General features: G+C 37.0%; 2 protein-coding genes across 5 annotated transcripts; one reads left to right on the top strand and one right to left on the bottom strand.

Moving 5' to 3' along the window:
* Window positions 1-768: 768 nt before the first annotated feature.
* On the top strand, window positions 769-11206 carry LOC133788873 (uncharacterized). Of its 4 annotated transcripts, none has more exons than XM_062226501.1 (5): window positions 769-870; window positions 1005-1160; window positions 8652-8921; window positions 9968-10215; window positions 10548-11206. In XM_062226501.1, exons 3-5 carry the CDS (start codon window positions 8681-8683, stop codon window positions 10908-10910), a joined length of 852 nt encoding a protein of 283 aa, XP_062082485.1. In that variant the 5' UTR covers window positions 769-870; window positions 1005-1160; window positions 8652-8680; the 3' UTR covers window positions 10911-11206. The 4 variants fall into 4 exon arrangements, with proteins under 4 accessions (XP_062082485.1, XP_062082486.1, XP_062082487.1 ...); XM_062226502.1 differs by lacking the exon at window positions 769-870 and adding an exon at window positions 1352-1451 and having other exon boundaries at window positions 927-1160; XM_062226503.1 differs by lacking the exon at window positions 769-870 and having other exon boundaries at window positions 927-1160; window positions 10548-10912; window positions 11024-11206.
* On the bottom strand, window positions 2193-3963 carry LOC133788872 (uncharacterized mitochondrial protein AtMg00810-like). Its single transcript, XM_062226498.1, has one exon. The coding sequence runs from the start codon at window positions 3425-3427 to the stop codon at window positions 2441-2443; it is 987 nt and encodes a 328-aa protein (XP_062082482.1). The 5' UTR covers window positions 3428-3963; the 3' UTR covers window positions 2193-2440.
* Window positions 11207-21906: the final 10700 nt, after the last annotated feature.

Here is a 21906-nt window from a genome sequence, read left to right on the forward strand (position 1 = left end):
GGTGTAGGTAAAAGCAAGAGAAAGTTGGAACAACCATGAGTTGGAGAGGTTTGGGGCGGAGTGTACATCAGCAGCTGCTCGACCGCCATGGCCGGGGGAATTACAGAGACTAGAGCTCAAACTTGTATTTTGCCACTTAGGCTGACTACTGTTATATTAACGTTTGAGGGTTGTATCCACCATGTAAATATTATTTTTGGGATCCCATGTGTCAAACTCTTATTTTAATGAAAATCAACCATTTTATGATCAAAAGCTTTTAACTCTAATCTATCCGTTAACTTTAGAAACACTTTTATGTTCAAACGACTTGATTAGCAAGTCTTTCACTATTTTAAATACATAATTAACGGTTTTAGTTACCCAGGACATTACATAAGTCATCATTTTGGGGTCGAATAACTATAAAATATTGTGTTATTTATTTTATCATATCTCTATTCTTGAATCTATACTCTTATGTTCTCGAGTTGATGAAAAACATGATCAACAATAATGAAATAAGTACACATTTTAGGAATTACAGTCACTTCCAAATACACTTAATATTATTCTATCAACACTAAAACATGTTACCTAATTTTTCAAACTTGTACTTGCATTAAAATGCAATTTACTTAAAATCGCAACTAAAATTAATCATTTGTAACTAATGTGACTAATTACCAATGAGCATAATAAATAAATAATTAATAAAATGCTGAATTTTGCAAAATAGATTTAAGAAATAGTTTGACGCAAAAAAAAAAAAATTGCTGTCATTGTACTAGTGTAAGAAAAAATTAAAAAAAACATTAATAGTTATTCAAAATTACTATGTTTCCAAATAGTGAGCATTACACGATTTTTACGAGCAATCCTATGTTGCAGGTAATGAAAGATGATATTTGAATCAAATAATACTTTTTAAGGAGAAAAAATGGTAGTTTTGAGGGGGAAATAGAAAAAGTTCTGTAAATTGTTTTATTTATTTATTTATTAAAAAGGTTCTATCTTATTAACAGAAAAACCTACAACCAAATGTCGGGTGTCCAAGTTCAAATCATCAGCTGAACTAGATAAAATCCTGAATCAAAATTCTCGAAACGCCAACCCAGTTCGATTTTCAGCTTTGTCTCTCACTTGGAAGACAATATATCTACAATAATTGATAATTTTAGGTAAGAGAATCCTTCTTCAATTATGTTCGATTATTATTTATTTTGTCCTCTTCATATGGATTCTTGATTGTTGCGAACATGGTACCTCTAGGGTCCTTAAATTTGATTTTTAATGGACTTCTGTTATCGTTTATTTAGACCCTCGGCTGTGTTCTTTGTTAATTTAAGTGCGTATTTGTTTGTGAAATTAGCTCATGCACGCTATTCGTTCGATAAAATGTTTGCAAGAAACTGATGGGGTTGAGGGGAGTTTCTCTTGCATACTTCTATATCACTAGTATGGGTGGATATGTATGTGCTAATGCTTCTCTGCACCAAGTATATATGCTTACGTATTAGCTCAATTCTGAAAGTGAACGGTTATTTGTATTTTTCTTTTTTAAGCTTTTGGTATTTATCCTAGAAATGTAAGATGTGTTTTGCGTAAGGGAGATTAGTTTAACAAATCTAGAAACAACTGTGATGCAATGAACTAGAGAGAGGAAAAGAAAATGCTTTAACTTTAAGTGACACTCCCACATAGATGGATGTCATCATTCACTAACTGGATAATGTAGCTAACTGAGAATATAGAACATCAGTCTTACAATTCACTTACTGAGTTAGTGTAAATAGTATATTCTTTTTTTTTTCTGTCAACAAAGACCAGGAGCACACACTGCATGTGGGGCAGAGCTGCCAGCTGCAGAACGAAGGAAGTGAAAATCAACATGCGACCTATAATCTCTTAGCTATAGCTTTTTATAATACTCTATCTGTGGCTTTCCTCCCTTAGATATTTCTTAATCTGTACATTAGCGTAAGGCTTCTGCTGAAGAGAATAAATAAACGAGACACACCAGCTAATATCTATGCTTTTAAACTATATCTTCAAATTTTTAGGCACATTTTGAAAGATCTCCAAGTATAGGTCATCTACTATTGTTTGCAAGTATGGTACCTCTCTGAGCTATCCATTGGCACCCACTTTTGTGAATGCTACAGATAAAAAAAAACAGAGAAACAGGAAAATAGAGGATAGTCTCAGAATGTGTAAAACTCAGCTCAATGGAATGAGGCTGATGAAATTCTATTTATATGCTTTATGGTACATTCTGGAATATTTTACAGTTACAACAGAAATGATTTGTACAGTCACTATTGAGCAAAAGGTGAATATTCTAACAAACTTTTGACAGTACCAATTTGTTAGAATTGGGACCACAGCCTAACGGTATACAATGACAGAAAAGACAAAGGGCTAATACAATAAACCAATTAATCTCTAATTAGGAATTAGTTCATTTCTTAACACTCCCCCTCAAACGAAGAGGGGTTTCAACTACTCCGAGTTTGTCTGTAAGGAAGTGAAATCTGTGATGTGTTAAGCTCTTGGTCAAGCAATCTGCGATCTGATCAGAAGATGGCACATACCGAACTTCCAGCTGCTTCTTTAATACCTTGTCTCTAACAAAGTGCACATCTAATTCAATGTGCTTGGTACGTGCGTGGTAAACTGGGTTTGCTGCCAAAGCACTAGCTCCCATATTATCACACCAGCTAATGGGAGTTCTTTGTAGAGGAAACTGAAATTCATTGAGTAGTGCTTGAATCCACGAAATTTCTGCAGCCACATGTGCTAGTGCTCGATACTCGGACTCCGTACTTGATCGTGATACCACAGCCTGCTTCTTTGAAGACCAAGATACCAAAGTGTCTCCCAAATAAACGCAATAACCAGCAATACTTTTCCTATCATCTGGGCAACATGCCCAATCCGCGTCTGAGTAACCTGTAATGGACAACTGATCTGAGAACTTGATGTGAATCCCGTGATTAATGGTTCCTTTAAGATACCTCAGTACTCTTTTAGCTGCTGACCAATGCACTGTTGTAGGAGCTTGCAGATATTGACTTAGTTTATTTACTACAAAAGACAAGTCTGGCCGAGTATGAGTCAAGTATTGCAAACCTCCAATGATGCTGCGATAAAGTGTTGGCTGTTTTAATGCTTCACCATCAGTTTTTGAGAGAGCTTTGCCGACTGTCATGGGAGTTGAGCATGGTTTAAGATGAAGCATTGCTGTCCTGGTGAGTAGTTCTTTGATATATTTTGCTTGGCTGAGATAAAGTCCAGTCTCATCCCTATGAACTTCTATGCCAAGGAAATAATGAAGAGGTCCTAAATCTTTTAGAGAAAACATGGCATTTAGTCGAGCAATAAAATCTTGCAGCTTCCTTGAATCATTTCCTGTCACAATTATATCATCTACATAAATGAGTACCATAATCACAAGAGTAGATGTTTTTAAGAAAAACAAGGATGAGTCAGCCTTAGAGTTTCGAAATTCCCAGCTTGTAAGAGTGGATCTCAGTTGATCATACTAAGCCCGAGGGGCCTGTCTTAAACCATATAGCGACTTGTTGAGCTTACACACAAAATCTGGTTTGGATTGATCCACAAATCCCTGCGGTTGACTCATAAAAACAGCCTCTTCAAGTTTTCCATTGAGGAATGCATTGTTGATGTCGAGTTGTCTAATATCCCATCCTTTTGACACAGCTATTGTTAGGATGATGCGAACTGTTGAGGGCTTGATTACTGGGCTAAAAGTTTCGCCAAAATCAATTCCGGGTCTTTGCGTGAAGCCTTTAGCTACCAGCCGAGCCTTTAGCCTTTCTATTGTGCCATCTGAATTTTTCTTTACTCTGAAAACCCATCTGTTGTCGACTATGTTCATACCTGACTGTTTTGGTACAAGACTCCAAGTTTCATTTTTCTGTAAAGCCATGATTTCCCTCTGCATAGCCTCATTCCAGCCATGATGCTGGAGTGCCTCTTCAACTGGCTGTGGCTCCTCATTGTCATCGTGCCAAGCTGCTTGTCCAAAATACACTTTTGGTTTAAATATACCCGACTTTGATCTTGTAGTCATTGGATGTGTGGGAGCGAAGGTGACATTTATAGCTGGTTGATTTTCTGGTTCATGCTCACTAATAAAACCATCTGAATCTGCACTTTCCTCTGTTACAGCAGTTGACAAATCATTTATTGACTGCTGAGATAATTCAGGAGCAATGTTTGTTACCTGTTGTGAATCAGAGAAGCTTTCTCCAGGGGACTGCTCTGAATGTGTTGTACCAGCTGGGATATCAGGAGAATTTGTGGTATCATCTGGGCGAGCTGCATGAGAAGCAGGAAAATGAACAGACCAAGATGGAACACTGACAGACACATGTTGTTCTTCCTTATGAGAATTTAGAAAACCTGATTTGAAGGGAAAGTCACTCTCATTAAAGATGACATTCCTTGATATATATAATCGACCCGTTGTACTAAGACACTTATACCCTTTGTGAGAGTTACTGTATCCCAAATTTATGCATTTAGCTGAATGAAATTGAAACTTATGGGTCTGATAAGGTCTAAGACAAGGATAACAAGCAGCCCCAAACACTCTAAGAAATGTATAATCGGGTTTCTTGGAATGTAGCACCTCATATGGAGACAAATTTTTAAGTACAATGGTAGGCAGCCTATTAATGAGATACACAGCGTTTTGAAATGCATCCCACCAATATTTTAGAGGCATGTAGGCTTGTGCAAGTAAGGTGAGACCCATTTCAACAATGTGTCTATGTTTACGCTCCGCTCTCCCATTTTGAGGTGAATCATGAGGACAAGAATGCTGAAAATCAATACCATTTTCTGTAACAGCACGTTGAAAAGCCTGAAATTCTCCCCCCCAATCAGTTCTAAGGGCTTTGATTTTTCGGGTAAATTGGGTTTCTACAAGGGCCTTGAACTGAAGAAAGGCTGCATAAGCATCAACTTTGGTTTTCAGAGAATATATCCAAGTATAGCGGCTGTGATCATCAACAAAATGAATATAAAACCTATAATTTATATTTGACATTACAGGTGCTGGACCCCATACATCAGTATGGATGAGGTCAAGAGGATGTGAAGCACGATTTATGCTTAAAGAATGAGGTAAGGCATGAGCCTTTCCGAACTGGCAAGCTTCGCAAAAAGATGGTTTTTCATTAATTGAAGATTTTACATCAACATGAGACAGAACTAACTGCAAGACTCGATTGGAGGGGTGGCCTAGACGCCTATGCCACTTGTCCTTAATTGCATTAACCTGAGGCTCAACAACATGTTCGCTCTCTTTTGTTTTGGACACTAAACCAGAAAAATAACACACGGCAGTATTTGAGGGATGCTGAGGACGAGCTGACTTGCAATTTCCCAGCTGGTACAATCCATCTTTAATTGTCCCTTGAAGAAGAGCTTTCTTTGTGTCCATGTCCTTCACAACAAAACAAGTAGGAAAGAATTCCACAGAGACATTATTATCTCTAGTTAGTTTCGATATACTGAGCAAGTTTTTAGCAATATGTGGTGCATGTAAAACATCTTTAAGCACTAATTTATCATTAGAAGTAGACTGTAAAAAGCCACTTCCCACATGACGAATTGAAATCTTACTTCCATTACCAACAGTAAGTTGCTCCGTACCCTGGTATTCAGCCTTCTGAGACAAATTTCCAACATTAGCAGTCACATGATTGGTAGCTCTGCTGTCTGCGTACCAAGCTGCATCTTCCACCATGTCTAGAGTAGCTACAAACGCAGAAGGACCGGAGGTACCTTTGTTGAAAGAGGTGTTAGGAGTGAGAGGTGGTGTACCCATGAACTGCTCATCATATCTGTTGTAACAGATTGCAGCGGAGTGGCCGTAACGCCCACAAACTTGACAGGTAGGTTTTGTGGTGTGATTGCTGCGACCTCCACGGCCTCGACTGCGATTCCCAGGACCACCTCGAGAAGTGCCGGAGTTGTTACGACCACCAGAAGAATATTGATACGAGCCTCTGCCTCCTTGAAACCCAGAAGAACGAGCAGTGAGATTAGCAGAGAGAGGAGATCTGGAGTCACTGGGAGACGTTTTGTGCGATCCTGATAAGGCACTAAGTCTTTCAAACTTGCTATCGAAGCTGAGAAGAATATCTTGCAATTCCTGCCAAGAAGTGGAACCACGGGCTTCAACCTGAAGAACAATAGGCAAGTATTCGATATCTAATCCAGAGAGAACATTAGAAACCAACAATTTTTCAGGATATGGGTCGCCAGCAAGAGATAGCACATCGGCCCACTGGCGCTTCTGTCGAAGATACTCGGCCATGGGTAGACTGCTTTTGCGAGTGGTTTGTATTTTGGTCCTATATTCATCCATTTTGGCTTTTGAATGAGAGCCAAATAAGGTACCAAGAGCATGCCATAAGGATGCAGATGAGTCACAGCCCATAACCTCTGTCGCAATGCTCTCTGTCATCGCACCATAGAGCCAGCCAAGCAGGAGCTGGTCCTGTATTATCCAGGTGTCGAAAGCAGGGTTCACCATAGGGGTTTGATCATCTTCGGCAGGGAGGAACTCAGCAGGACGAACCCGAGCACCAGTGAGATAGCCGTCAAGGCGATGACCACGTACGATTGCTGTTACAACATTCTTCCACAAGGAATAGTTATTTCTGTCAAGCTTAAGGGCAAAGGGCTGAGTGAGAGTACTTCCGACGGGTGGAGAGAGTACAACTGGAGTCTGAGTTATTTGACTTGGGCCAGATTGCTGTTGCTGGTCACCATCGTTACCAAAGGAGGCTTGAGACATATTATCAGCCATTTGAGACACACGTCTAGAGCAAGGCTCTGATGCCAAGATAAAAAAAACAGAGAAACAGGAAAATAGAGGATAGTCTCAGAATGTGTAAAACTCAGCTCAATGGAATGAGGCTGATGAAATTCTATTTATATGCTTGTATGGTACATTCTGGAATATTTTACAGTTACAACAGAAATGATTTGTATAGCCACTATTGAGCAAAAGGTGAATATTCTAACAAACTTTTGACAGTACCAATTTGTTAGAATTGGGACCACAGCCTAACGGTATACAATGACAGTAAAGACAAAGGGCTAATACAATAAACCAATTAATCTCTAATTAGGAATTAGTTCATTTCTTAACAGCTACCGATACTTTTCTAGGTCAGGTCATTTGAAGTTTATTCATGCAATCATAGAGTTGATATTTGGAATGAGTTCGAATCACAATCCAGGTGCATCTTTTTTCTGGACCCTTACACGTACAAATTCCAAATGTGTTTTTTAACAGTTTACTCTATGATCTTGTGTTACCCTATTGTTTTATGATTTGAACTTGGAAGAATACCATCCTAACCAACTTTATTGTATTTACAATTAGTTTGTGCTTAAACACCTTGGTCAAAACTAAGAGTATGTTGACCGCACCCTACCACCATAGAGCTACTTTTGCTGTTTTTATAAATTTTCATGTCAACATCATATCCCATCACCTTGATTGAATCCAAACTTTGATTTAGAAACAATAGACCGGACCATATTGTTAGCAAGATATCTAAACTACCATCTTACTGATGCACTTATATAGAAGTCAAGCGTACCTATTGATTGACCATATGGATTGTGTGAGAAATATTCCGATGCATACTATTAAGGGTCATACTTTATAGCATGCTGCCTTCATGAGATACACCATCTTGATTTATCACGATCATATCCATTGATGCCTTTTGGTTTTGGATAATTATGGTGAGCAATTTGTCTACTTTTCTATTAAAGTAAACTTACTAAATAGTGTTTTTTTTCCTTTTTTATTTTCTTTCTTTTGTCTCCAATTGATCCTCAACCAATTAAATTAAGGTGTGAAAGTAATAAATTGATTTACTGAGTTTTAATTTAATTTCACTTTTGGTAATTTTATAACTCACTCATAATTTTAGTGGTTATTTATGAGTATTTCTATTTGAAGCCAATTTGGAGATAATTTCTCACTGATAATTTTATTCTTTTACTCTTCATGAATAGAATTATTTTCAACTTAAGCAACGGAAGGTTGAACTTGCTTTGTTTAAGGCATGGCTATCTATGCGTTTCCTTTGATTGTCATTATTTATTTTTGTTAATTTTTAGATTGAAACATGGTTTAGGGTATTTTTCACCAGTAAAGTAGTTTAAAAAATGCTTATGTAGTGAGACTAAATTACATTTGGATTTCTCACTATCATTTGGAATCTTTCTTCTTACAAAATCATTAGACAAATTCGTTTGCCAGTTGTTGCTTTTTGTACCCCAGTGTTACAAGTGTGGAGAATGTGCTTAGTGCTTGTATAATTGGATTTGTTGCATGGAGAATCTGAATACTTGTCAAGATTTATTCATTTCAAAACATTTCCAACTTAAATTCACATAATTGTGAAAATAACAAAGACCTGGCGTGGATTTGGAAGTCAAAACCCACCCCCCCTCTAAGGCGTGGTATTGAGTGCAATCTTACAACAATGTCAAGACCAATATTTCGCTTAAATGATTGTCTTTAAAAAATAATTTGTGTGACTTTGATCTGTGGACAGTTACTCAATTATTTATTTATTTATTTATTTTTGTGACTTATATCTGGTGGTTAGGTGTACCTTTCAAGCTGCCTGTTGAGTTAATGATGAGAAGGCAGGGTCAATATGCTGATTCTGGTGTCAATTCATACGTTGCTTCTCAGATGCATCATGCATCTGGTCAGATGATGGATAACAATTCTGCTCAGTTTGAAGGACGGCTAGAAGCCTTCACTCCTGAAAGGGATAACCCATATGTAGCACCGAAAACAGAGGGGCAGTGGCGTTGGGAAAGAGATGGATCAAGAATGTCAAATTCTATGAACTCTCAGATGTTCAACGATGGTAAGCATGCAGTGACTTTTCTCTTATTCTCTCCCATTAAGATAATTTCTCTTTGCCGTATAAAATAACTATAATTGCTGCATATTATTGACTCATGTGGTAAAAAATATATGTGTGTGTGTGTTGTGGAGATTCGGTGTTTGAAGTGCTTTTGATAAATGATAGTATTTAGATCGAATAATCTGGTTAAAACAAAGATGAAAAAAAGGCATAGCAAATGACAAGAATATAGATCTCAGGTTTAGCCCATTCATGCTTCTGCCGCTACTTAAAATGTGTGGAGCATTCTATTGTACTTGTAATTTGTGTATCTTATATACCATACCTTTAGAATGATTTACAGACATACCATATCAAAGATGTATGTTCAGTGTTAACATTGGTTGGGATGTATATATAAATTTAGGTGTGCTCGATGGTAATGCTGCTTAAGGTATATGAAAACTATTAGTGATGAAGAAAATAATAAAGAAATCTCAAGCATGCTTAATACGGCCAGACAGAACTGCCATGTGTGTTGAACCTTTGTCCTGAGTGAGCATTTGTATTAGTATGCAAGAATGCTCACTTAGTTACATGTTTTGCTTGTCTTATGAAAAAAGATTCCAAGCATTGTATGGAGAATGGAAGACGTGTATTAAGTGTTGGTTACATATTTCATTGGGAGAAGATTGTTAGTTATTTTAGCTTGAAATAGTCTTTGCAATACGGACTCTTTGTATAACTGTTTATTCTCTTCTTTAGTTTTCCTTTCTGTCTTCCATTTTGCAGCTAGTTTACCTCTAAATTCTCTTCATTTTGCATGGCCATACCATATTATATTAGGTGCCACCTAATTATGACACGTATTATCATGCATTTTACATTTCATTTTGTGAATTTAAATATTTTAGACACTTTGTGTTTTGAAAAACATCACCACTCTATAAAAAGCAATTCCTTCAGTGAATAAGTTTTCTTATTAAACTAGTCAAGATTGACCCAAGGTTTCTATATTTATTAATGTTAATATTATTTTGGTTTTTATGTTCATGTTTGTTATGTAGGTCAAGGCGGTGATTCAGCTAGACCATATTTTCAGGGTCAGAGGACTGATATGAAGATGGCCTCAGAGAAACAAAGCAACAGTGATACAAGGTCTCAACCACACAACGAAGACATGGATGTGGGATATGAAGACCCTCCTTTGTCACAAACATTCCAAGGTCTTGAGCAGATATTCCTTGATGATATTATGAAACTAGCCAAGGAACAAAACGATGCTGAGGATGCAGAAAACACTAGACACAGAGAGGTTTGCTTATATATAAAATTTGTATAACTCATTTTCCTTTACTTGTGTACCTTGTTTGTCTTAGATATTGATCTTGATAATTCTATATCTTTAAGAGGATAGGATAAATCTTATTCATTTTGAAGTAAAAGTTTTGGTTTTTGTTCAGTTTTTAGTTAAGGTGTATTATTTTATTTTCTTTAATTTGCACAAAATTGTACAAAGATTTCTTCCTTAGATGCATATTTTTTTTAATATCTTGCCATTAAAGCACTATTATTAACTACCCTGGCTGTTCTTTCATATAAATTAGAAGTGTGATGTTTTCTTCTCTTTCTTCTTTTTGTGATCAGAAAATAAATGCAATCAATGGTCAGTATGAAGAGCAATTAGCAGCACTTCGAGCTAGGCATGCCAACCGTAGAGATGAGTTCCTTCGGAGGGAATCATGCATGCGACAACAGCAATACCAGCAAGCTGTGGTAGATTGTTACCCAAACAGCAGCATTGGACCCAATGATCCTCGGGCTTACAATGAATTCCCAGCCTCAGCTGCTGCTGCTGCAGATGGACACAGAGGATTTGATAATGAGCGATATGATTCCTATAGAGAGAGGGCTCGATTTCTTGGAGGCAGCAGCAGAGACCACGGCTTTGAGCCGAGAGGTCCTTATCCTGGTGGCCGTGTTTATGATACTGGCTCGCGCTATTACTGAGTGTGAGTTTTCATCTGCCAGGATCTTCATACATACATATAAGGCTGTATTTGTTAGTGAACTATCATCTTTTCGAACAATCTAGTGTTAATTATTAATGTTTTGTCTAACAGTTCCCTAGCATTTTTTGGTAACTGAAAGGGACAAGTACGGCTGTCAAGATGCCTTGCATTTTGTTAATCTGTGGTTATCATCCATGCGTAAAGGCCATGCCAAGAGAATCGTTTGTGCTAATGCTATAGTCTACCATGTAGCACAAAAATCCTTCACGAATACACAATTACTATTGTACCAAATCTTGGTATATGTTGATGATCAACTTCAGATATTTTGGGAAAAAAATACAAAAAAATACAAAATTTATAGTGATTTGACCAAAAAAAACAGACCTAGGACAACTCAATCTATTATATTGACATGAATCCTTTCTTATTAAATTAATTCAGCTTGATTCACAAGTTGTCAAGCTCCCTTTTTAATAGTGTTACGTTCTTGAAAAATATATTTTTTGAGTTCTTTCTCATATTGAATTACAATATTAGAGATTACAACTTTCTCTTTCTTTAAACTCTTCGATATAAGGAAATTGTAATGTACATTGTAACTCCAAAAATGTAGAAGATCAAATGACGGTAGAAGTTACACAGAGGATCAGTGGAACTTGTCTCCAAGAATTGTTAGTCTTTTCAGTTAAATTTTTTCTCCAATATTAATTTGTTATTTTCTAATCGAATATCGGTAAGCTTCTTTGATCTTTGACTTTTCATTAATAATTTTTGCTGAAATTGGATTTTCAGTTTCGCCTAGCAAAATTTGTCATCTATACAAGTTCAATTGCGATATTTAACTGTTATCAGTGGTGGAGTTACACAAAAAATATATTAAACCAATAAAAAAACTTTAAGTATTTATCAGAGCCATACTTCATTTTTGCTATAAGTGTTCCTGCTATAAGTTAGTTAGACAAACTAACGAATCAATAAACTCAGCAATTTCTCACACCAATCTGCACGATTTACATACTCAGAATTGCGTGACTTACAATCATACAGGATAGATTGCTAGATTTATTAACTCTAAGGTTAATCTAAAAACTTATAACAGTAGTTGCCTTCAGATATGATCCATATTGCATGCTATCTCTACTTCGGAAATCTCTGAAGGAAGGATTTAGAAGAACATTTTTGATAATAAACACTCTAGTATTTTATTGCTTCGAAATTCTCTGATTTACGCAAGGGGGGATGATAGCCTTATATAGCCACATCCTTCAGCAAACAAACTTAACCAAACAACAAACTTAACCCATTCTAGTCAAAACCAACCATGGTTGGGATAAGATAAGGGATAAGATAGGATTTCCCGACAAAGACAAAAGCATAGGTAAGGGATAAGATTCCCCAACAAAGACAAAAGGCTAAACAACAAAGGGATAAGATTCCCCGACAAAGACAAAAGGTTAAACAACAAAACCTTATGGCTGAAATAGTTATTTAAATATTGTCTCATGACTAATTTCATAGTCAGAGTCATATGCTGGGTCTTCATGAAGTGGGTTCCATCCTGTCGGTTCTTCATCCTCGTCACTGCCAGCTGGAGGACAGGCGTCGTATTCTGTGTACATCACGTTCCATTCATCCCCTGTGTAATGGAAGAGATAGGAGTCTTGCATATTTGCAGATTCAGCATATGGGTTTTGTGAATCTTCAAAGTAGGCATTTTTTCGCAAAACTACCCCTTCAGTATCGATCAATTTGTACAGAGACGGATATTTTTGTTCTAGTGTTTCTTCGAGTTTGGTGACCTGATCTGCTTCATTTTTTGACAGATGGAAGGCTTCAAGGGCCCTTGTTATTTTGCAAGTATAGTCGGAAGGGAATGTCTCCCAAGGAGCATCGTCTTCTGGTTTGGGCCACAATTCCGGAGGTATAATCTGGTTTTTCTCAAACAAACTCTTTTGGATGTCCATGTACTCTTGGCCTCCAAGACCACATAATGGTTCATCTTTTGACCCGTAGACTTCGAATGTTGGATTGGTAATTATATTATGTTCTGCATCGAGCTTGGCATTGATGCTAAGGAAGAGAACAGTATAACAGTTCATTAGGCTGGCAACATTTGGGCCTGGTGGATAGATGAAAGTGGGCCTGTTATTTTGGACTTTTTTCCATTCTGCTGATAAGACCTTTTTCCATTCTTCCAGTGGGGCAATCCAGGACAAAATATCCATTTGGACTTGGTAGGCTGGCTTGAACCTTTCTTGGTCCAAGAATGATTTTATGGACGTGTGTAAGACCATAATTTGTACTTCGACAGCTATGGTGAAGACACTAGCCGGGTACCAGAAAAGGTGGGCTATCGGTTTTGGTGTGAAGATAGCATCCCGGAGAGGTAGGATTTGTGCAAATGGATACTTTGGATGGATTCCAAAGTCATTTTGTATGGAAGGTCCAAGCTTGGAGATCATGAGATTTTGGATGAAGATTGCTCTGTGGGTTGCTCTTTCTCTGGCTGATTTTTTGGATTTTTTTGAAAGGATCTTCTTTGCATCCCGGGGAAAAGATTGGGTGTGTGTGATAGAAGAGGAAGAGGCCATCATGAATATGATTGGGATTATATGTGGTGATTTTTGGATGACAACGGGGATAGTTCTTGGTGAGTATCCTGAGGCTAGATTTATAGCAGGGGGTGACCTGGATAAGAAATCAGCTACAGTATTGTTTTTGCCTTGAATATGCTTAATGCCAAAAGAGTAGTTGTCAAACCAAACTACTAATCTCAACAGTTGGCCATTTGTCGTTTTGCTCCTTTTTAGGCTAAGCATTCCTTTTGACGCAGCAAAGTCTGTTTCTACCAAGAAATGGTGCCCTATCAGATGGAATTCAAATTTTGTGATGCCCATCTTTATCGCCAATAATTCTTTCAGGGTAGAGTGATAATGGAGCTGAGAATCTTTGAAGTGGCCACTCTTGTATCCACATATTTTTCTTTTCCCTGTCTTGTCTTGTTCAAGTAGGACCACTCCCCAATACCGATCACTAGCATCTGTCTGTATGATTCTTTTCCCGTCAGAAGGAATCTACAGAGGTGGCAGTGTCTGCATTATCTCTTTTAGCTTTTTGACTGCTACAGTTTGCTCCTGTGACCATGGTGGAGTCCGCTTTTTAAGCATGTCGCTGAGTGGTCTTGTCAGTTCTGAGAGTCGCGAGACAAAATCCCGTAAATAGTTTACAATCCCTAGGAACTGTTGAATTTGCACCTTTGTGAAGTCCTTTTCGGGAAACTTTAGCAACTCTTGGGCTATATGTGGTTGGGCTTCATATTGGCCTTTGACTAGCTTCATCCCCAGAAAGTCAATTTGGGCTTGTCCGATGATCATCTTCTTTTCAGATAGCATGACCCCATGGGCTTCTATGAGAGATATGAACTGGGCCAGAAGATTTTGATGGGCTTGCTCATCTTGTGAGAAGAGCAATATGTCATCAATGTATATTAGAGCCTGATCTAGAATAGGGCCATAGATCTTAGTCATGGCCTTTTGGAACAGTGATGGAGCTGTTTTGAGTCCGAAGGGAAGGACAGTCCATTGATAATGGTGGTTCGGAATGCAGAAGGCCGTTTTGGGCCTATCTTCTTCTTTAATACCCAACTGCCAAAACCCTGCTTTGAGGTCAAATTTAGAAAATATTTGGGCCTTCGACAGGCTCGCAAATAGAGAATTTTTGTTGGGTAGGGGGAATTTGTCGTCTGCCAAAAATTCATTCAGAGGCTTATAATTGATGACCAGCCTCTGTTTTCCTCGGGCCTGTTCTGATCTCTTGTTGACGTAGAAAGCATGGCATGCCCATGAAGAGGTTGTTGGTTCGACCAGTCCTTGTTGTTGTAGTTCTTTGCATTCCTCAGTTGCCATTTTCTGATGCTCTGGGTTCATACCTAGGTGGCTTGCCTTGGTAGGGTTAACATCTTCGTTGAGCTTAAATGGTAAACTGATGAAGAACTGATGATTTTTCCAAAGAGAGTGATCACATTTCTGGAGGAATTCAGCATGATTTGTGGCACACGAGTTTTCTATGAGTCTTTGTTTGACTTTAGAGAATGGATCATGAGGCATGAGAAAATAGTTTGGGATGGATTCCCATGGAGAAAAATGTTGTTTGTAACCAAGGCCACCAGGAAGAGTTCTCAAACCCCTTTTCTTAGTGTAGACATCAAAACCAATGATTAAATCTTTTCCTGGTAATTTTGAACCAATTACTCTATGAATAATAGAGCATCCTGGGAAGAACTGTAATTTGATTGGTTTATTGATGAGCTCTATGCAGAAGATGCTTCCGTTTGCAGCGTGGAAGTATTGCTTTTCTTTCCTCCAGTATTCTGGAGGGAGAACATCAGGGTTCATCATGGTGTATGATGCTCCCATGTCGAAGAAGGCTGCTACTTTGACTGGCCGAGCATACTTTGTAGGGAGGATCTGCATAGAGATGATTGGCGATGGTTGTATTGTATTGATTGCTGCCATGTGGTAGAACTCATTTGGGGTCTTCTGCTGTTCGAACGCACAGAGGGATTCTGAATTGATCTCGTCATCAGTAGAGAAGATGGATTCCAGATCATTTTCTTCGAGCGATATGCCCGTTGTTTGTTGAATGTGGGTGATCAGTTTGGCGGTTTTCCCTTTGGGGCATTGTTTGGTATAATGTCCCTTTTCACCACAGATAAAACATCTGTCAGACTTTTTCCTGAAAGAGTGTTTCCTCCTTAGAAACTTGAAGGAGCGGCGTTCTTTTCCCCTTGAGGATTTAAAGGTCCTAAAGGTTTTAAACCTTTTGCTGTGTTTCCTTTTTTCTGGACGACAGGAACATGCTGATTCTGACTGGCATTTGATTCGTAGTCCCTTTTGGCTGCAAACCTTTCCAAGTTTCTTGGATTGTTTTATAAATTCTAGGATAAATTTATGCTGAGAGCACATCTTTTCCAATGCCTTTAGAACTAGTTGATAAATTTCTCCAATCGTGGCATCAGCTAAGGTTCTTCCTGTTCCCGAGAGAAGTCTGAAGGTTTCTTCTCCTAGTGGTTCTGGTATGGAAGAGAGGAACGCCTGTTTTAGATTTGGGTCATCAATTCCACCTATTTGGTAGAATCTTTGAGTCATCTTTTTGTAATGCTTTTCCAAATCTCTCTTATCCATTGAACAACACTTTAGTTTAAAGAATTATGCGTGAAGTCTATCAGTGACTTGAGCATCTTGTCCGCAGAACTCAATACACAGGTAGGTCAGGGCATTTGTGACAGATGGAAGTTGCAAGAACGTCATTTGTCTGTAATCGCCCAGACTTGTCCACCAATCTTGTAGGGTGCTTGTAAAACGGGAAACAAAGCTGAGGAGAATCGTTCCTGTCTGTGCTTCCGATCTTTGTGATTCTAGGCTGAGCCATGCTTGAAACTCCTGGAACCTTTCGCGCCATCTTGATGGAGGGAGGTCATCTAAAGTAAAAGTTTGAAAATTTGAACCTATACTTTTTCGTTTTGGGGGAACATGTGGTGTGTTGATTCATTTCCACTTTCGTCTTCGCTTGTGATAATTGGTTCGGTCTGTGAGTTTGATTCAGCTGGTTGCACCATCAGATGTGGAAATGTTTCATCGTCATCGCTAGACAAAGTTTTACTGGATAAGCTTCCGGAGTCACTCAGTATGGAATCCTCAGAAGTTGAGCTTATTTCTTCAGACAAGTCACCCGAAGAATTGTCTGAACTAGTCGAAGAACTTTGTCCCTTTGAGTCCGTTGAGTCTGTTTCACTATTTGCGATGTGGAGAGTGCTTGTATGGCGAATCATTTGTGACAAAGGGTTTGCGGCTGGATGAACCATAAGTTGTTTGGGTTCATCTGTCATTCGGCTCGGTGATTCTTTTTTCTTTCCCTTTTTTAACTTCTGTTGTTGGTTTTCATCAAGCATGCGCCTCAATCTTACAACAGAGTCTTCTTGTACAGATCTGGTAATAGGAAAAGGCTGAGAAGATTTTGGTATTGTAGCAAACTTCCAAGGGACTGGCGTCGTAGCTATCCCGAACGGGGACGAAGTTCCCAAGTAGCTGGTTGAAGGTGCCGTTGTCGGTTCTTGTTGGCAGAACCTGTTCTTGAGGGATTCATATTGGGTTTTGAGGCTCTTCATCTCAGCTTCTTTTGCTAGAAATACTGGCATCGGAACTGAGTTTGCTTTGATGATAGCTAGAAGTTCTTCATGAGTTTGTTGGATCTTTGCAGTGAGTTTGTCAATGACAATATTCTGGGATTGTTTTACTACCGTCTCTATTTTGGTATTTTGTAACTCAACTTGTTTCAAGACCTTGTTTTGGACAATCATGTTTTCTGATTGCCAATTGAGAACTTCTTCGGCCGGAGATATCTTTTTAAGAGTCCCGTCTGCATTTCTGGTTGTAGGGTTTTGAACTTTTGGTTGGTGAGAGACTGTTCCTTGGTCATCTTTCTTGTCAAACTTCTTAAGTGGAGGAAAATCTGACTCATAATCAACGGTAGTCATCATACATACTTGTGGAATTTTTTGGAACTGATTTTGAGCAGGAAAAGCTTCGCCATGATGTTGCATCCATTTTGCCACCTTTTTGTAGCATGGAAAAATGTTCTGTTGGGGAGCCGAAAGTGGAGGCTCTTGGGAGCCCGTGGGAGGAAGCTCAATGTTCCATCCAGTTGGTTCTGGAGGAGAGTCAGGTAAGCCTTTGGGAGTAGAATATTTGACTATATTGTTAAACTTTCCAGAGGGTTGGCCTAACAATCCTATTTCCTTTTCTCCTTGAATTAGCCGCTGCTTAAGTCGTTTTCCCGAGCTCGGACGTTGCTTTGGCTTTGGGAGGTCTTCTTCTGATCTTAGGCAACTTTTGCAGTCGCAAACATCCCAATACTTATGTCCATCTGAAGATTCAAAAGCATAAATAGGACTGCCTTGAGAATCGAAAGACTGGATTTCCATATCAGCCGGTGTGACGGATGTCATCATATACTGGGTGGTAAAGCAACTGGGAGCCTTGGTTTGAGTTTTGTCAAAAATTATTTCGACAGAGCCATCTTCTCGTTTATGATAAGATGGTTCAGTAAGAGCCTGGACAACTTTTTGAGGTTGATGAAGCATCTCATAATTTGTTATCCATGAACTAGGCAAAATCTTCATAAGATCATCTGTAGAGATTTGCCTTGGAATATGAGTGCATGTTGGAACTTGGGTAGAGTCCACTGTGACCAGTAATGCTTCGTCAGCTGTTGGCAAGGAAAGATCTAGAGCGTGATCTTGGAGTCTGTACGCCATTTGGTAGTGAAGGGTAGCTCCAATGGAGGTGAGATCTTGGTCAATTCCAGAGAGTTGGACCTCTACTTTAAAAGCATCAGTTAAGCGGTTGTCCTTGAGAGACATATTAAAGTTAGGAAACAGTGTAGTTATTACTGTTCCTGCGTTTAATGTAGTCTCTATGGTGGCAATGCTTACATGTTGGTATTTCCTCATTCGGGTGTCGAGCAGACCCATTCGGCAGCCGATTGGAAGGCCCTTTCGGCCATGAAGAGAAATAGCTAAGCGAATGGCACCAAAGTGTATGTGGGTGAATCCTTGCGCAACCCACTTGGGAATAAACTCAGGAGGGATTTGTAAAGTGACAAATTGGACCTCAGGAGTAGGTCTTAATTGGCACTCACTGAATTTAGAGGCTTGGATATATTCTTTTGGGGCTTTATAGGATGGTTTGATAAGTGCTTTAATGGAACGGGTAAAAGGAGTGATGGATTTTGGGAATATTTGGTACGGGTTGATCAAGGGAAGGTTGTTGTTGGCAATCTTGTTTTCTTCAGGAACATATGATAGTTCATAGAAAAAATCAAGTTTATTGGCTGTGGATTTGCGGAAAGATGGGGAAGGAGTAAGTGACAAGGGTGATATTATAGGAGTACTAGAACTTGCAGAGCTTGTGGATGATGTTTCTTTAGCCATATCTTGAGATAGAGACTCGTCAGTAGGATAGGATGAAGTATGACTCTGATACCATTAATGATGAAATATATTAAAACTTCATTTTTTTTAAGTGTTTATATTTTTTGGACCTAGTGTTTTGTCAAATTACCTGTTTAGACCTTGTGTTTTGATAAATGATTTTTTAGACCCTGTGTTTTGTAAAATTGTTCAAATAGAACTATAAATTCAATTTTTGTCAAAGTTTCTGAGCTAAAATTACAAATAATTCACAAAACTAACAATTTAAAACAAAAACAAAATCATTTTGCCTAACAATTGTGTTGTTATATTCAATTTTTTCTTCATCAAAATTGGATTTAAGGGTCTATTTGAACCATTTTACAAAACACAACGTCCAAAAAGAAATTTGTCAAAACACAAAGTCCAAACAAGTAATGAGACAAAACATAGGGTCCAAAAATGTATAAACATTTTTTTTAAATGCAAATAGTCCCCATAAGAACTTCTGCTCTAGTTAGTGGTTGTTATTGTTATAATATAATTATTTCTCATAAATTATTATTATTTTTAATATTTTGTTTTAGATACAATTTTTTGAGAAAATTACATCGGACAACCTATAATGGGTTTGTTTTATTTACAAATTTAACAAAATTTTTAATTACAAAAACAATATTTGTAACATAAATACCCAATGTTGACAGAATGTAGCATTTAAATACCCACTTTTTTTTTACGGGAAAAGTACCCAAAGTTGCTACAACGTAGCATTTAAATACCCAAATATTTTTTTGACGGGAAAAGTACCCAAAGTTGCTACAATGTAGCATTTAAATACCCAAATATTTTTTTTTCATAAAAAATATCCAAATTTGCTAAAATATACCCAAACAATTAAAAAAATTAGGGATATTTGCAGCGAAAGTACCTAAATTATTGTGTTTGTAGCAATTAAGTACTCGAGTTATTTTTTTGGCGGCGATAATACATTTCGTCCATGTTTAGTGCAACTGTTTGTTTTGTTGTTAAGTCCGCCTACACTGTGTAATTTTCTTATAACTTGGATACTTTCGTAGCAAACATCTTTTAAATTGAGACTTTCGCCACTAATATCTCTTTAATTGAGTACTTTTGCCTACGTGTTACAGATGAACTTAACAGTGAGAATTGACAGTTATACTAAACTGTACTAAAACATAGACGGAATGTACTTTCGTCGCCAAAAAAATAACTTAGATTCTTAAGTGCTACAAACGTAATAACTTGGGTACTTTTGCCATAAATAACCCAAAAAATTATTACAAATGTATTTGAAGTTATAAAAGTCTTTAAAATTATATAAAAATAGCCTAAATTAATTCTAAAATTAAATAATATTTTTATTTAATGAAAATAGTAAATAAATATTTTGTTTGTTATGTTAACGTTTTTGTTAATAATTTTTTAGTTATTAATTTTTCTTTTAACTATTTTCAATCAAATTTTTTTTTATTAAATAAATGGTTTATATATTTTTGGACCCTATGTTTTGTCTCATTATTTGTTTGGACCCTATATTTTGACAAATTACTTTTTGAACCCTGTCTTTTGTAAAATGATTCAAATATGCACTTAAACTTGATTTTGATCAACAAAAAAAATGAATATAACAACACAATTCTTAGGCAGAATGATTGTATTTTTGTTTTGAATTGTTTGTTTGATTTGTGATTTTAGTTAAAAAAAACTTTGATGAAAATTGGGTTTAGATGTTTATTTGAACTATTTTACAAAACACAGGGTCCAAAAAGTAATTTGTCAAAACACAAAGTCTAACATAGGCAATGGGACAAAACACATGGTCCAAAAATGTTAAATAAACTATTTTTTAATTTTAGAGTTAATTTAGGTTATTTTTGTATATTATTAGATAATTTTAAGGGATATTTGCGGCAAAACCCCCTGATTTTTTTGCGTTAACGCACATATAACCTCAATAAATTTTTTTGATAGCAATACCCCCAACTTTAACCTTTTTGTTGCAGATGATCCCTTTTGATTGTTAAGTGCCAACTAGATCCGTTAAGTGCTAACAAAAATATACATGGCAACATTCTATTAGGCCACGTATTACGTGGCAACAAAGCATCATATTTTTATTAATATTTTGGTAGTAAAAGTACAATGTTTTAGAAATTTTGGGTATTTTTGTCGTAAAAAAAGTTGTGGTATTTAAATGCTACATTTGAGTAAATTTAAGTATTTTTTCCGTAAAAAACAAGTTTGAATATTTAAATGCTACATTATGTAAATATTTAGTATTTTTGTTGCAAATATCTTTTACAAAAATAATGTTTTTTATTCCCAATATGAAAATAATAGCATTCCACATATAAGTGTGACAACACTAAAATAATGCTTTAATTCTCTTTTTTCTTCGCAACTTCAAAAATAAAATAAAATTGGCCACACCGTTGATCGTTTGTGCTCAAGAGTGGTATCATCGTGACCTACTCTTCAAGGTGGTCATTTTAATATGTTGGACGCTTATGTTCTCTCGCCGTCACCAGAATCTAAGGTAACCATTTGGTTGCTTACAAATACCAATCATATTCTCATTAGTTACCTTTCTACAGAGAAAACTTTGTTTTAGTTAATTAACTCCAAGATTATTTTTGGAATTTGGTTGATTGGTTTTTGTTATGTATGAAAAATATCTTTATAGTAGATTTTTAATTTATTTAAGTAAAAGTTAAATCAAAGAGTCATAAAAATGTGCATTATTTTTTATGATTTTAAAGTGACTTGTAAGTTTCTTTTTTTGCTTGGTTAATCAGACACCTCTATAATTTACATGTAAAAAATATGGGCAACTAAAACGTGTCTTATATATATATATATTAAAAAAGTGATTATGTTGTATACTGAATAGAATTATTGCAACATACTCTTCAAGATAGTCATTTTGATAAGTGGGAAGTATACAAATTTTTCACTGTCGTCGGAGAAAATGATCACAATCAAAAATAACATTTTAGTT

This window comes from Humulus lupulus, chromosome 7 (assembly GCF_963169125.1).
Source record: "Humulus lupulus chromosome 7, drHumLupu1.1, whole genome shotgun sequence".
NCBI lineage: Eukaryota > Viridiplantae > Streptophyta > Magnoliopsida > Rosales > Cannabaceae > Humulus > Humulus lupulus.

Excerpts from the sequence above, each read along its gene's own strand:
- LOC133788872 (XM_062226498.1), bottom strand. The coding sequence starts at position 3,427 with ATGGTACTCATTTATGTAGATGATATAATTGTGACAGGAAATGATTCA.
- LOC133788873 (XM_062226501.1), top strand. The coding sequence starts at position 8,681 with ATGATGAGAAGGCAGGGTCAATATGCTGATTCTGGTGTCAATTCATAC. Across the intron at positions 8,922-9,967 it reads CTCTCAGATGTTCAACGATG|GTCAAGGCGGTGATTCAGCT; the intron begins GTAAGCATGCAG and ends TTTGTTATGTAG. Across the intron at positions 10,216-10,547 it reads AAAACACTAGACACAGAGAG|AAAATAAATGCAATCAATGG; the intron begins GTTTGCTTATAT and ends TTTTGTGATCAG.